This window comes from Cheilinus undulatus, linkage group 23 (genome assembly GCF_018320785.1).
Source record: "Cheilinus undulatus linkage group 23, ASM1832078v1, whole genome shotgun sequence".
Classification (NCBI taxonomy): Eukaryota; Metazoa; Chordata; class Actinopteri; order Labriformes; family Labridae; genus Cheilinus; species Cheilinus undulatus.
Window position 1 is genome coordinate 15,898,329 of NC_054887.1, and position 15,294 is coordinate 15,913,622.

Below are 15,294 nucleotides of genomic sequence, written 5' to 3' on the forward strand. Positions count from 1 at the left end.
TTAACGATTTGGTGAAAATGGGTTAATAAAGGCGAAAATATTAACATTTGGTTAAAAGTGGTGAAAATGGTAGAAAGGAATTAAAATTGGCAAGAAAAGTGGCAAAAAATGGCAAAAAAAAAAATTTTAAGTGACTAAAAGCATATAAGATGTGACAAGAGCATGGTGAAAATGGATTAGAGGTGTTAGAAAACTGATTTAAATCGTGTTAAAAAAGATAAAAGGCGAGAATTGGGCTAAATGTGACAGAAAAGTGGCTAAAAATTGCTAAAATAAGTTTTGAGTTAGAAAAGTGGTGAAAAATGTTTACAAAACATTGTTGAAATGGGTTGAATATTGTAAAAAATGTTTAAAAAAAATTAAAATAAAAAAAATGGTAAAGAGATGATAAAAGTAGCAATAAAAGTGCAAAAGAAATGCTGCAAGTCTATGACCGCATGGCTAATAAACACATTCCCAGCACTGACCCCGCCCCCTGAGCCCTGTCCATGACTCTCTAAAGGCTCTTATTTTTGGGTTTATTCAAGATGCACCTCAGCAGAAGCTTTAGGGTTTAGTTACTCGTCGACAGCAGAGTTTAAAACAAAGATAAATGTCTGACGCATCTTTGGAGAGCTTTTCATTTGATTTAGCGTTGCCTTTGACAGTATTTCATCTCCAAACACTGCCTTTCTTTTATGATAGAGTTAAGAGGAAACAAAATGACTGAACCTCGTCTCCACTTAGACTTCTCACAGGCAGATGAAATGCAGTCATGGTCTTTCGGTGGTGTTGTGTTTGGTAGTCGACCATGTCAGGGCTAATTGAGTTTTTGTTTTTTCCACAACACAGTCAGCAGGCTGCTTATTTAGGGCCCATTAAACCCACTGCATCAATGTCCATTCTCATAATGAAAAGTGATTTGAAGACTAACAAATGGCAGCCTCTTATGATTGAGGTCAACTGGCTGTTGTTAAGTCGGTCTCCAGGGTTTTCTGTATCTGGCGTTTACAACGATGAAGGCTTGAGGTTGGAAGCTGCCAAGGAACATGGGAAAGTGATCCAACAGTGTTGACTGAAAGCAGTTTTTGTACTTCCCTCTGAGGAGAGCAGGTTCACATAAAGCAAGATATGTAGCAGAAGAATACATTTTGTTCTGTAGCTCTTTGCAGCATTCAGTTGGTGACCCTTCCCATTCTGCTCACCCTTGGCGGCTATTGTGGGTACTCAGCTGGATGCAACCAGATCAGAAATCCTGAATATCAAACCAGTCTGATATTCATGGTTCATGCTCAAAATTGGGTGTGCTTAGCCAGCCTTAAAGTAAAGGAGTGGACATTAAATCATATAATTGTGTTTTTTAACAAGGGATATTAATGTCCATATAATTTTCAACTGCAGTGATAATCATTATCATGAAAATTAAATTATCCCTCCCTTGTCTACTTTCTCATTCCCAGGCGTCATCAGTCCCCCTCCTCTCTGCTATCTCTGGGAGTTTGTCTGAGTCATTAGGTAGCCAGGCTACAGCCATTCACAAGGCTCTCACTGTCCTTGAGGCCAAATACTGCTGAGGATAACTCAATTTGCCTTCTCTCTGCAACTCTCTCTGTCTCTCTGACTCTTGTCTTTTGCTCTTTTTCTCTGTGCTAATTCAGAAACATAAAATGAGGTCAATGTGAAAAATGCTATTGTCTGTTCTGTTTGATGGCTGGGCTCCTTTTCTTGAAGAGCTCAGTAACCTGAAGTGTAGTACTATGATGATACTACCTGTGCAATAAGATGGTTTAACCAGCTGTTCCTCCCTCCTGGATATCCCAGAGTCAGCTGTAAGTGATATAACTAGAAAGTGAAAGCATTTAGGAACAACAGCAACTTAGCCACAAAGTTTAGCAGTCAAATGTGCAAATCTGGTTTGGTGGATACCAGGAGAACGTTACCTGCCTGACTGCATTATGCCAACTGTGAAGTTTGGTGTAGGTGTAATAATGGTGGGACTGTTTCTTAGGGTTTTGGCTAGGCTTCTTATTTCCAGTGAAGTGCAATCTTAGAGATAGAGATGTGTTACTTCAAAAAAGCGATTTTCTAGTCTTTAAGAAGTTTTATAGGTGCAAAAAGGGTCTTCAATTCATGTCGGCATTGGCACATCAATTTGCACTAAAAGTTGTCGTGTCGGGCATAAATATTGCCCCGAACCTAAAAAACAGCACAGGTAAATGTGGCTCAATGGTAGGGTCAGTCTCTCTTTACCAGTAGGTTGGTGGTTTAGCCCTAGCTCCAGCTGTTCAGATGTAAAGTTTCTCCCCTTGGTATCAACATTAGCATTGTGGGTAAAAGATGGGGCTATTCTTTTAAACTTGCCTTGTGTCTTTGTTCTCCCCAGGCTGAGTTCTCAGAGATCAACCTGGCCTCCTACGTTAACTCGGGATGTATGGTGGACATGCAGGTCAACAAAGGCGGCTCCAAAGTTGTCAGGTAAGATACCCCGGTATGGACAGAACCTAGAGTCCTATGACTGCAAGTAGGAAAGTGAAAGAGGATTACAGGTCATCACTGAAGACGCAAGTAATTTTGATCATTCTGTCCATCTTCTCTGTAAAAATGAGTTATATAGAGAGCTATTAAACCCTCAAAAGCAGCTATTCTGGGCTGACAATGTGAACCTTGACTACAACAAAAGATCATACAGAAGCAGAGGTGTCCTCTAGTCAGTAATTCTTTCCTGCAGCAGCGGCTGGACACGTGAGGCTGGGTGTTTTAATAGACTGCTCTGTTATGTGAAGTTTGAGCTCAAGGAGAGCACTGATGATCAGCTGATCAGCCAGGAAAAGATGAAGTCATCCTCATGACTCAGACAACAATCTGAATGGCTGAGTGCCTCATTGAAACAAGCTAATATTTAACAATCAAATGTCACAGCTTTGAAAGCAACTTTTCCTATCTTCAGGACATGAAAAACGACTATGCCCAAGACCACCTGAAACCTGATCTAAAGTTTGTGGAGCAGTGTGTTTCTAGGATGCAGAATACAGGGCACCTTCTCCACAGGGGGACAGAAAGGCTTTTTAGCCTTTTTTTTTCAGAGGAGACAGGACGGCAGATAGTTTTGGAAATCAGGGAAAGAAAGTGGGCAATGAAATATTGGAAAGGAGCCACATTCCAGATTTGAACCACTAGTTTCTGCTTGGAAGACAAGTGTCAATACTTGGGGTGCAACCTAACCACTGCCCCCCTTCAATAAAGTTTTTAACAGGATAGAGGACTAAGAGATGAAAATGTATTGTTTCTGTTGGTTTCCAAGCTCTCCCCAAGATTTGAGTAGATGCCAACTCTCCTCTGGTCAAATCGTGCGAATCTAGTGAGTAATTTGTGTGAATGGGGCAAATTTGTCCCCTGTTCAACACATCGTTCGCTTCATGTGCTTATTTGCAAGAGTTGAAAAATCTGAACTCAAGCAACTCCCTCATGTTGTGATGGCCAGACAGCATGGAGATCTTCCGGTGACATATATTTAACACACATCACCAGAGGATGAAGGGGGAGCAGGTTCAGTCAACCAGAAAATGGAGGAGAAACTTCCTCCATTGGAACAGGAATAAAAGGAGCTCACTTGGAGGAAAGTAAGTGAGGAGGTCCGATTGCTGGGTAAGTTGTGATATGGCAGTGATTTTGTCAGTTTTGGGCTTTCCAAAGCAGATACAGAGCAGCAATTCTCTCAGTGTAGTCAATCTCATGTTTGCTGACAACTGACTGTAATGTTGGATATGGAAGATGGAAGCCCTTTCCCTCTTGTGTCTTTTGGGCACTCGCGTATGTGATTTGACATGCGAATGGGGCAAGTTACTCGCACTAATTTATCTAACCTTGAGCTCACAGAACATTAATTTACATGGATTGGTCTGATCCTGTGGGTATGTCTTGTGATATCAATAATCACTGAAGTTATGTTTTTTTTCCTGCACTTGGAACACGAAAACACAGAATTCTTTTCATCATTTCTGATTTTGTGGGAATGCTCAGTAAAAAATAGTTTAAACCCTCCAGCAGCATATTCAGCCAATTTCCTGGCAAAATGACAGCAGGATAGTTTAATAAGCAGGGTGAGTTTTTGTCTTTAAACAATAAACCTAAAACTCTTTGTGCAAATACCAGTACACCAGCTGACAGGAGCACATAGCTCTTAAAGGAATGAGGGATAAAATTCTGGATAGTTTGATCATGTCACGCCCCAAACACATCCATGCTCAATCATGGCTCACAATCCTTCCTCTTTGTGCTCTTAAGCTGGCTCTGTGCTTGGATTGTGCGCAATATGTAGACTGAAAAGCCACAAATCTGTGCACCACATACTGTCGCACATTCCCAAATTGGGTCCTAAATATTAACCCTTTAAAGCCAATCGCATCACATTTGTTTAAAGTACTTTTACAACTTCTGGAGGAAATTTGTTCATATTTGGTAAAAATATCCTGTTGGACTCAAAATGACACAGCTGAGATTTTGTGGTCAGAAGTCCCATTGTCCCATTCTTGTGAACTAGTAATCACAGCGGTGCTGGGTAATTCTAGTTTTTAAAGGTCTTGCTTCTATGCCTGGTTGTTATGTGTGCCCACATTTAGTGTCTACTGTCAACCCCAGAAGATTTACCATATGCATACATCTCAACATCTGTGCAAACAACTTTGACTTTATCTTCAGTCCTCTGAAACCCTGAAACCTGACTGGTCCATTTAAACTGCTAACTATGTGAATGCTAATCCAGTAGCAGCTGTCTTTGGGAATAATGGGCTGATCTTTACTTTGGCCTAGACTAAAAACTACTTTATTATCGGTGTTGTAGTGGAAATAACCACTGTATGCAGTGAGGTGGAAATCAATCCAGAATAATAAGATTGAGAGCAGTAATGCTGCTGATGTTAGCCCAGAATCGACACAGAGTCTTTTGTGTGTTGGAATATTTTTGTTACCGTAATGATTAAGGCCAAATTGCCTACAGATGGTCCGACTTTGGTGCCAATTTATTGTAGTTTAGATTGTTAATGACTCTGAAGTCTACAACAGATAGTCTGATGGCTGTTAGTAGCTGAAAGTCAGAGTCATGTGATAAAGTTGCTCTGTTAAACACTGAAACTTTCTAAGAAATTAGCCAGCAGTAAAGTGATAGTCATCTGACGTTTGAAGCAGTTTGTTGGTAGTGTTAGTGTGTGGTCATGTGAGGTCAGCCCAATTGTACACAGCAGCATTAACACTCGGCTGTTTATTTAAAGCAGGTTCCAGCGTTTCCAGGTGTCCTCAGTGCTGAACTCTGTCACCAGGCATGCTCTGTAAACTCGCCATCTCTGCTGCTCCATGCTGTGGTACACTTTCTCATAGTTCTGGGTTTTGTGTTGTGTATAAAGTGTGTTTTGTTCACTCGTGTCATATAAGCTATGCATTACATAAATATATTGTAACGTATGATTGAATATCTAAACATGTAATTGACTTATATTGTTGTTTGAACAGTGAATATGTTGTCTTTTTTGCTGTTTTCAGTTGAAGATTTGCTGAAAGAGATTTTATTCTCATTTTATGAAGCATCCCAACTTTTTGGGAATTAGGGTTTGCACACACTACATCCAATAAAAACACATACAGATGGCACAAGACGTATCAACTGATCAACCAAATATAGAAAGACAAAATAATACAGAATACAAAAAATACATAAAAACCAAAACATGTTGTGCTGGCCTGGAGTGCCTCAGAGATCATTCCAGGGTACACTTCTCTAAGTACAGTACTGCTATGGATAAGTGCCTGCTTACATATATCAGACTCTTGTTGACTCTTGTTTTTATGTAGATTTAAGATGAATCAAAGCCTGAAAACAGGCCCTGATTCCAGAGCAGAAACTGGAGCTTACTCACAATTTTTCTAATACTGTGTGCGACGTGGCACGCACTGCTAGGCGTACAGTACAGCAGAAAGACACACCACAAGATACAGTAGTTATGGTGTGTTGTGTCCTGCTGCACTGCTGTAGTCAGCCCTTTGGCTTCTTTATTCTCTGCTGCCAAAACCTCCAGCCAGCTGCTCGGCTCCAAGTGGAAACACTGGTCTGGCAAGGAAACTAAAGTATGATAAGCTGCAAAGCAGCATCTCAGTCCTCCAGCATCCCTACAGAGCTGCTAGTGTGATAATGAAGGTTGTTAATGAATTAGAAGTGATGAATGTCCAGATTAGTTTAATGGTGGGTGATGAGGTGTTTATTGAGCTTGTTTTACTGGTTCACTCACTGAAAGGAGATTTGGGCCGCAGCGTCAGCTAAAAGGCAAAAATGTGGATGTGAAAGCAAACTTGAGGTTGAGGCTTAAACTGTTTAAACAGTTTTGGAGGTCAGCAAAACTAACTTTAGGATTCAATAAAAAAAGATTATGGCTGACTGGAGGTCAAATTAACTTACATTACTGCACCTTTGGGAACGCAACAGTACCTGAATAGTGAACTTTAAGCAGAGTTTACGACAAACAGGCTATACTCTCTTGATTCACAATTTTTCCTTCACAAATTTATCATACTGAAGACACATTCTGCTACCCTGAGTTTTAATCATGGCCACTTTTGAGCTTAAAATATAAGGCACAACTGTATTTCAGCTCTAAAGTTAAAAATGCAACTTTGACATTTCTTGATAATAGCTACAAAATAATTTGGATGGACTAACTGGATTTGCATGTTGTTTGTATTCATTATTTCACATCATATTGATCTTAATATATACTATACTGCATCATCTGTATCTATAATATCTTACTGTAACATAACTAGGGTTGCACAATAATTTTGGCATGATATCAGTATCAGCAGATATAAAAATTTCTGCCAACATTTACAGTAGATATTTTGGCCATACATATTGGTAGTATAAGTTATATATCAGCCTAAAATATTGAAAAAAATGTACAAATGTAACATCAGGTAAAGGCAGTTGTCTAGGGCCCCACACACTCAAGGGGGGCCACTGTGAGTGCCCAACGTTTTGAATGAATTCCCAACTGTAAAACAACTGCTCACTGTCAGTGTAACACAATGCAATGCAAGACAACGCAACACAACATAAGGTAACATAAGGTAACATAATGCAAAGCACAACACAACATAAGGTAACGTATGGTAACATAACGTATGATAACATAAGGTAACGCAGCATAAGGTAATGGAACATAATGCAATGTAACTAAACGCAACACGTCACGTAAGACAACATAACGCAATGTAATGTGACGTAACACAACCTCACGTAAGGTAATAGAATGTAATGCAATGTAAGGTTATGGAACGTAACACAATGCAACTGAATTCAACACATCACGCAAGACAACATAACGCAACGTAATGTAATGTAATGCAACGTAATGCAGCGTAACATAACGCAACGTAACATAACGCAACGCGACGCAATGCAATGTAATGCAACGCAATGTAATGCAACGCAACGCAATGTGACGCAACGTAATTGCAATAACACATCGCAATATTGTCTAGTATAATTGAAATGGTACCATTCTGTACCATTTGTATTGTTTTTTTGTATTGTTTTGTTTTGTTTCACTTAGTATGCTTTGGTATGGTATTGTCTGAACTATTTGTGTCATCCACACTGTACAAGATTGTATTGCAGTGTGCATGGTTCTGAACTGTAACATATCACTTGTGCCATATCAGATTGGATGAAATTATACCTATTGTACTGTACCATACTGTAGCAATATTTTGTATTATATCATTTGAATCATCATCATTCTGTACCTTCTTTATTTTAACATTTGGTATCCAATCATATCTATAGTATGGTACGGTATCATATCACATTATGTGGCATTTATTGTCTGTACCATATTGTATTGTATTGTATCAGATTTGATTGGCTTACACTGTGTTGCTGCACCTTACATATTGCATATGACATTGAAATGTTATTTCTGTGGGTTTGTTGTGGCATGCTTCCTTGACACATTCCATGTAAATCTCTGCCCGATGGGCCAAAGAAGGGAGGGAGACAAATGACATTAGCAGATCCTTGTCTGATTTCTTTAGCTTACCTTCTGTTTAATTTTCTTCCCTGAAGTCTCAGCCAGACGGGCAGCCTCTCCTTCTTTCCAATTCCCGACAGAGCACTTAGACTGTCCTCCTCTGGTTTCCTAAGGTGACGATTAACCAAAAAGGCCACACAGAGAAAATTTACACACAAAAGATGAGCGTAAACACCCCTTTCCCTGATTCTCGTGAGAGCCCATTTTAATCAGGGAAAGAGCTGTCTCCCTGGAGCGGCCTCGACACCTAATACCTCAGACAGGTTCATCTTGTTACTGAGCAAATAAATCCCAGTGACAGACTGGCTGAATTCAGACATGGCTTCAGGCTGGTTTTCTCTAGGAGGGCTGTGAATGTAATGAAAGCATACAGCGGCTGTTTTCTAATATAGCCATGAATATAAATGGTCCCGCTAATTCCCTCAAACTCCTAACAAACACTCATTTCCCCCTCTGCCAGAGGTCATTTGGCGCTCCATCGCTCTTCCAGCCCCGTTTCTTCATTACATCTGCCTCCCATGGGACTCTTATCCAAATCCTCAACACAATCTCTGTTAAGCAAGTAAACATTCTCCGATTTGTGGTGCTTGTAGATGTTAACTTACACCTCCTCTGTTTGGATTCAAGAGCTGCTATTCAAACACATCCACAACTTTTTGTTGTGACAGTAAACGGTGAGCATCTCCAGTTTTATACGTGACCTTTGTTAGGTTTGGTGCAATGTAGAGATGAGTCCTGGCGTGTGATTGTTGTTGGAGAAGATCCAGAGCTCTGGCAGGCCTGACTGAGCCAACGCCCAGGATCTGAGCTGCTGCCAGGTTGCTCTGGTGCCACTCGGCCCTTAGCCACAGCCACAACCACAGGGAGTCCTAGATTAAGGCCACGACTTGATATTGAGCCACAGGGAGTCACTGCACAAGCAGAGAATGGTCTCAAGAAACTATAGCTGTGTCCTAATTCAGGGGCTGCATCTTCTGGACTGCACATTATAAGACAGATTATGTCACTTGGGGCACAGGCTTAAGACTGTAAAATTTGAAGACTCCTTTGACAAATTCATCCTTGTTTCCTCGGATCTACGTGATGCTTAGTGCCAAATAAAAACATGCTAACAGACTCTTAAATGGCTGTGAAAAACATTTAGATGTAGCTTCAACTCAGTTGAACAACTACCTGTACTCAAGTGAAGTGTTGGAACAGCAAGGTCAGTTCCTTTTTTTGCTGTAGACTGAAAACATTTGGGATTGGCTTTAAAATGATAAATATGAGACAAGAGATCAACATTTCAGCTTTTATTTCCAGGTATTAACATCTGGATCTGATACACCACTTAGAAGATAGCACCTTTCGGTTGAACTCACCAATTTCTCATGTGAGCAAAAGTATTGGAACATTGACTGGTGCACGATTATTCAAACAATAATGTCTACGCTCAGATTCAGAATTTATCTGTGCTGACTGCATTTATAGTTAGAGGTGTAACCAACATGAAAACCAGAGAGCTGTCTATGGGTGAAAAACAAGTGATTCTGAAGCTGAGAGAAGATGGAAATAATCAGAGCTGTTGCACAAACATTGGTTATAGCCAGTACAACTATTAGGAATGTTCTGAAGAAGAAAGAAACCACTGGTGTACTCAGTAACAAATGTCGATCTGGTAGACCAAGCAAGACAGGAGCAGCTGACAACAGAAAAACTTTGAGAGTTGTAAAGAAAGATGGTATCACCATCTACTGTTGGCAGAAGACTTCATGAACAAAAGTACAGAGGCTTCACCAGAAGATGCTAACCACTCATCAGCAAGAAGAACAGGAAGGCCAGGGTGGAATTTGCCAAGAAGTACAGAGACCACCCTCAAACATTCTGGGACAAAGTTTGGGTTGATGAGACAAAGATGAACCTTTACTAAAGTGATGCAAAGACTAAAGTTTGGAGAAAGAAAGGATCTGCTCATGATCCCAAACATACAAGCTCATCTGTGAAACACAGTGGAGGTAAGGTCATGGCTTGGTCTTGCATGGCTTCTTCTGGGATAGGTTCATTAATCTTCACTGGTGATCTAACACATGGTGGTAGCAGCAAAATGGACTCAGAAGTCTACAGAACCATTTTGTCTGCCAATTTATGGAAAGATGCAACCAGACTGATTGGGAGATCCTTCATCATGCAACAAGATATTGACCCAAAACACTCTGCCGAAACGACAAAGGAGTTCACCAGGGCAAGAAGTGGAAGGTTGTAGACTGACCAAGTCAGTCTCCAGACTTGAACCCTATAGAGCATGCATTTAACCTACTAAAGAGGAGAATGACTGGAGTAACCCCCCCAAAAAACAACAACTAAAAGAGGCTGTGGTGAAAGCCTGTGAAAGCATCACAAAAGAAGAATGCAAGGATTTGCAACTAAATATTAAGTCTCACTCATTTTGATCTATTTGGTGTTCTGTTAATGCTATCTTCTAAGTCTCGTATCATATCTTGATGTAAATACCTGAAAATAAAAAATGAAAAGTTGATCTCTTGTCTCATATTCATCTTTTGATGTCAAACCAAAATGTCTTCAGTCTAAAGCAAAAAATACATGAACTAGCCTCACTGTTCCAATACTTTAAAAGGGGAGTGTACACGGAGATTCATTAGTACTACTGATCAGTTAGACCCCAAGTTATGGAAGCCCATTTCCGCCACTTAAAGAAGAAAAATAAGGCAGCTAGGCAATTTAAAACAAAAAAGGAATCCTATGTCATAATTATGAGATAATAGTCACAGCTATGAGATATAAATTCATAATTATGAGATAAAAAGTTTAGAAATCATGACTTTTTATATCATAATTTTGACTTTTTATCTCAATATTTTGACTTTTTATCTCATAAGTCTACTTTTTATATCATTATTTTGACTTTTTATCTCATATTTTTGACTTTTTAATCTAATAATTTTGACTTTTTATCTCATATTTGGACTTTTTATTGTAATTTTGACTTTTTATCATAGTTTTGACTTTTTATCTTAGAATTATAACGTAGGATAATTTTTTTTTTTCAAAAATTGCCCTACTTTTATATTTTTTTCCTTTATTTTGGGCAGAAATGGGCTTCCATACCAAGTCTTGTCATTTTAGCACAAAGTATTTAATTGTACATTTTGTGTTTTAATGTGCACACATACTGCCCTCTACAGGCTGAAATCATTACTGCAACAGACTTACTTTGAAACGTTTCTCTGGCCTGATCTGATATGTTGTGCCATCTGTAGTTACCACAGAGGTCAGCAGTAACTGCCCACTCTCTAGGAGCGTTAACTTTACCTGTAGCAGCCTCCAGCAGCCAGACTTGTGTTTGACAAATCAGAGACTTTCTGTGACAATAGAGGAATATTGTCTTTCTTATAAGAACGTCAACAATAGACTGTCTTCTGTCTTCTAATGACCATAAATCTTCATTATTTAAACTGTCTTTTGTTTAATCTTAATTGAATACCATCTTTTTTGTAGTGTTGCTTATTGTTTCAGAAGCACCAAATGATCAGTACTTCACTCTGAACTGTAAGCTGGAGTCCCTTTCAGAAGTCAGGCCCCCTCTTAAATGTTCCCGCTTTACTGGTTCACTATAGTCTGAATGATTAGGCCATATAAACAGTTCTGTTCTGTTTGGATTTTACATAACAATGCTGTTGCACTCTGACTTTTGCTGAAGTCTCTGTCCTCGTAACAGGAAACATAGATCTCTCTCTCTCTAAGGTGCCTTTTCCCTCCAATGACGCAGATCCAGAACAGCACAATGCACCATTGTGTACAAACACTGCGCCGATCCTTGGTATGCACTGTTTGGCATTTGTGGCATTCCCACTGACTTCAACCCCGATTATCCTTATCTCTGAGAGACAGACTGATGGGAGGACGATAAGACCCTCGCCAGCCTTTGAGCCAGGCACAGGGGTGTTATGAAGAATAATGTGCCCTGCAGTTCACACATCCCTGTGGAGCCTATCAGAAGGTCAGAGATTCTGTTTGATAAATGCATCTGGAGGCGTAAATGGCAGCATATTGTCTTTGCTTTGAATAGTGCCCCGCTTCAGAGACTCTGATGAAAAACTTCCAGTTGGAGCTGTTACATTTCCCCCCCAAGAAACACAAAATTTATAAATAACAAAGGTCACGAATGGGAGCTACTGGGTAGCTCAATGCATTGTAATGTTTTCAAACCTCGCTTATATACAGTCCTGCAGGTCGACTTTTCATATGAATAAAAATAAAGGAAAAAGACAATTTTTTGTCTGAAGTTTTGGCTTATCTTGTGTTAAACTTGCAGCATGCTGTTGATTCTGACTCTAATCCACTGGAGGTGTTAACAGGCATTAAAATATCTGTATTGTTATAATGAGTCTTCATCCTAATGGTCTTGTTTGTTTTGTAGGTCATCTGTATTGATTTCACTCTGTTTCATCACCTCCTCATGGGAGCTTGAAATGCCTGCTTTGCTAGGGTTGATTTACTAAGAATGACTTGTTTACATGGATATTTTTTCCTCCGTATCTGCACATATCACACTCAATTTACGATTTAAGTGTTGCTTCTGACTCCACGTAGGTCCATTCCCTCCTCACGTCCTGATCTATAACCCTGCTTTACCTCCATCAGTGCCTGTTATCAGCCTTTATTGCACCGCTGATAACACATCCGAAGGGCGCATTACCATATCGCCTGAGAAGTGATGACTGCAGGTCCCGAGCGATCCGGCTCGTAAAGCAGAGATGTGCCGCTTCAGTGTAATCCACAACCTGCAGGGAGCCCTGCTGGGGCAGGAAAACAAAGTTAATGGGTGGCAAACCTCAGTTATGCTCCGATTGCATAGGGCACTGGCTCAATTAACTGAAGCCCAGTGAAAGCTGTCCCATTGGGATGCAACTGGGCTTTCTGTGGTAATGAGGAAGCACAAAGCCAGTGTCTATCTGGTTTTACACATTTGCTTAACATTGCAACAGGACAAAAGTTTTCTTGTTGTTTCATGTTTTCCTGAGAAGATCAGAATAATGGGCATGTTAACCCATAAGGACCCAGGGCCCATGGAGGTCAGAACATTCATAATCTATTGTAAAAGTTAATCTTTGATAACCATATTTTATATATTTAACCAAATAAATGTTTAAAAGTTGCAAAAACATTGCAAAAATGACCAGATATAGTAAACTGACAAAATGAGTTAAAAGTGGAAAAGATGGAATAGATGAAGAAATAAAAGGTGGCAAAATTGGTGAGAACAGTGGTGAAAAGGTTCCAAAGGAGGCAAAATTGGGATTAAAGTGGCAAAAAGTTGTTACAAGTAAATGCAACAACAGGATAAACTGGTTGGAAAACAGTGGAAATTGGTTAAAGAGTGAAAAAATGGGGGAAATAGAGCAGAATGAGTCAAAGAGGAAAAACAAGGGCAACAAAAAGGCAACAATTGGTTAAAATAGTGCGATAAACTAAAAACAGGTTGAAAAGTGGCAAAATTAGTTTAAAGTGGAAAATAAGGGGCTAAAAGTAGCATACAGTTGTAGAAACATTTTAAGAGACCCTTTTTAAGAGGCAAAAATGGGTTACAGAAATGCTTAAAGGGGCAAAATAAGGGCAGAAACCGGTAAAAAGCAGTTAAAAAATGGCAAAACTGGGAATGAAGTAGCAAAAGAAGTCATTTAAATGGCCAGATGAAGCAGAAAAACTGGTCCCAAAGTGGACAACAGAATAAAAAGAAGAAAAAAGTGGAATATATTAGCAGAAAAAGTGGTAAAATGAGGTTAAAAAGCCCAATTTCTACTGATCCAGCACACATGTGTTGATGTCATCAGTAAATTACGACTAGGGAAAGCCCATATCCTGGGTTTTTGTGTTGAAAAAAAAATATATATTTTTGTTGTTGAGTTCTATTGATTTTGCCTATGCTGTATAAATGCAAACAAAAATATACAATTTTGTATATACACAGTCAAGACTTGCAAGTAAATGTATTTTCTAATAATAGATAATAACTAGAGAGCGCAGACCTCTGCCATCAGCCCTATCTCCCAATAGTGAAGGATCCTTTACAAAATTCCTGGATCCGTCCCCATGTGCCCCTCACCATGGCATTCGCCGATTACTCACGCCCCAGTGGGGTGGGCATATGGTGAGATAAACCTTTGGCTTTGCTACTGGTGGACTGTCATGGTGGAAGCATTGCATGCCAGTGCCAACAGATGCACTGACAGTCTCACCCATGGTCTCACCGGACGACTGGAAGTCATGGCAGAGGGTGAATATTCCTCTATTCCTCCCAGCATTGTGAGTATTCACGCTACAATTCGCTGTCTTTCTCTCTGTTACGCTACAGCCATTAGCCCTATCTCCCAAAAGTGAAGAATCCTTTAAAAAATTCCTAATTCCAGATGGTGATCCGGATCACTCCCAGAACCGAATCAGTTCTTCCTTATGCCATTTCTGACATTTCCTGAAAATTTCATCAAAATCTGTGCTTAACTTTTTGAGTTATGTTGCTAACAAATTAACAAACTAACAAACTAACTAACTAACTAACAAACCCACCTGATCACATAACCTCCTTGGTGGAGGTAAAAATAAAATTACCATAAAAGCCCAATGTGATTATATCTTTGACATTGGATATAGGTGCTTTGAAAAATGTGAGTCAGTGTTATGCCCCCCATAATTTTTCTGTGAGAAGAAATGGGTGTGTGTCTGTATGGTTTTATGTATTGTTAATTTCTGCTGGCCTGCTTCAATTAAAACCTGCATTTTTGGATGCAGTACTAGATCTTTTAATACTGGTATGACAGGGGTATTTAAAGTAAATGCTGTGACTCATGCGGCCTCAAATTTGTAATGCACTCCCTAAAGCAGAATGTTATTTTCCTTTAGCTCTGGGTGTTTGCTAGAAACAGCACATTTCACGAACAATAAATACAGGAATTTGTGTTTCACATGGGTCTGGTTTGGTTCTGGAGCTCCAATAAACAGCTCCATCCAGTATAAATAGCAGATCGTTTGGTCTGCTGCCACTGTGGCTGAGTGCAGCAGCAGGGAGGAACAGCTGTAGTCACTCTGTCGCTGAGACCCGATCAGTCCTCAGCCAGCCAGCAAGTCCTGTCCCGGTCTAACATAAGCAACACTTGATGACCCAAAGCCTGGTTAAGGGCCTGGCTGTAATTTCACTCGACAACTTGCAGGCCTTTACCTCCTGTTTGTGTACCTCACATTTATA

At 39.8% G+C, this 15,294-nt stretch overlaps 1 protein-coding gene across 1 annotated transcript in view; it reads left to right on the plus strand.

The window, feature by feature from the left end:
• LOC121505830 (synapsin-3-like) overlaps window positions 1-15,294 on the plus strand; it is a 158,227-nt gene that overhangs the window by 52,203 nt on the left and 90,730 nt on the right. The window contains exon 4 of the mRNA XM_041781382.1: window positions 2,363-2,454. Within this exon, the coding sequence (XP_041637316.1) occupies window positions 2,363-2,454 (92 nt within the window). The remainder of the gene's footprint in view (window positions 1-2,362; window positions 2,455-15,294) is intronic.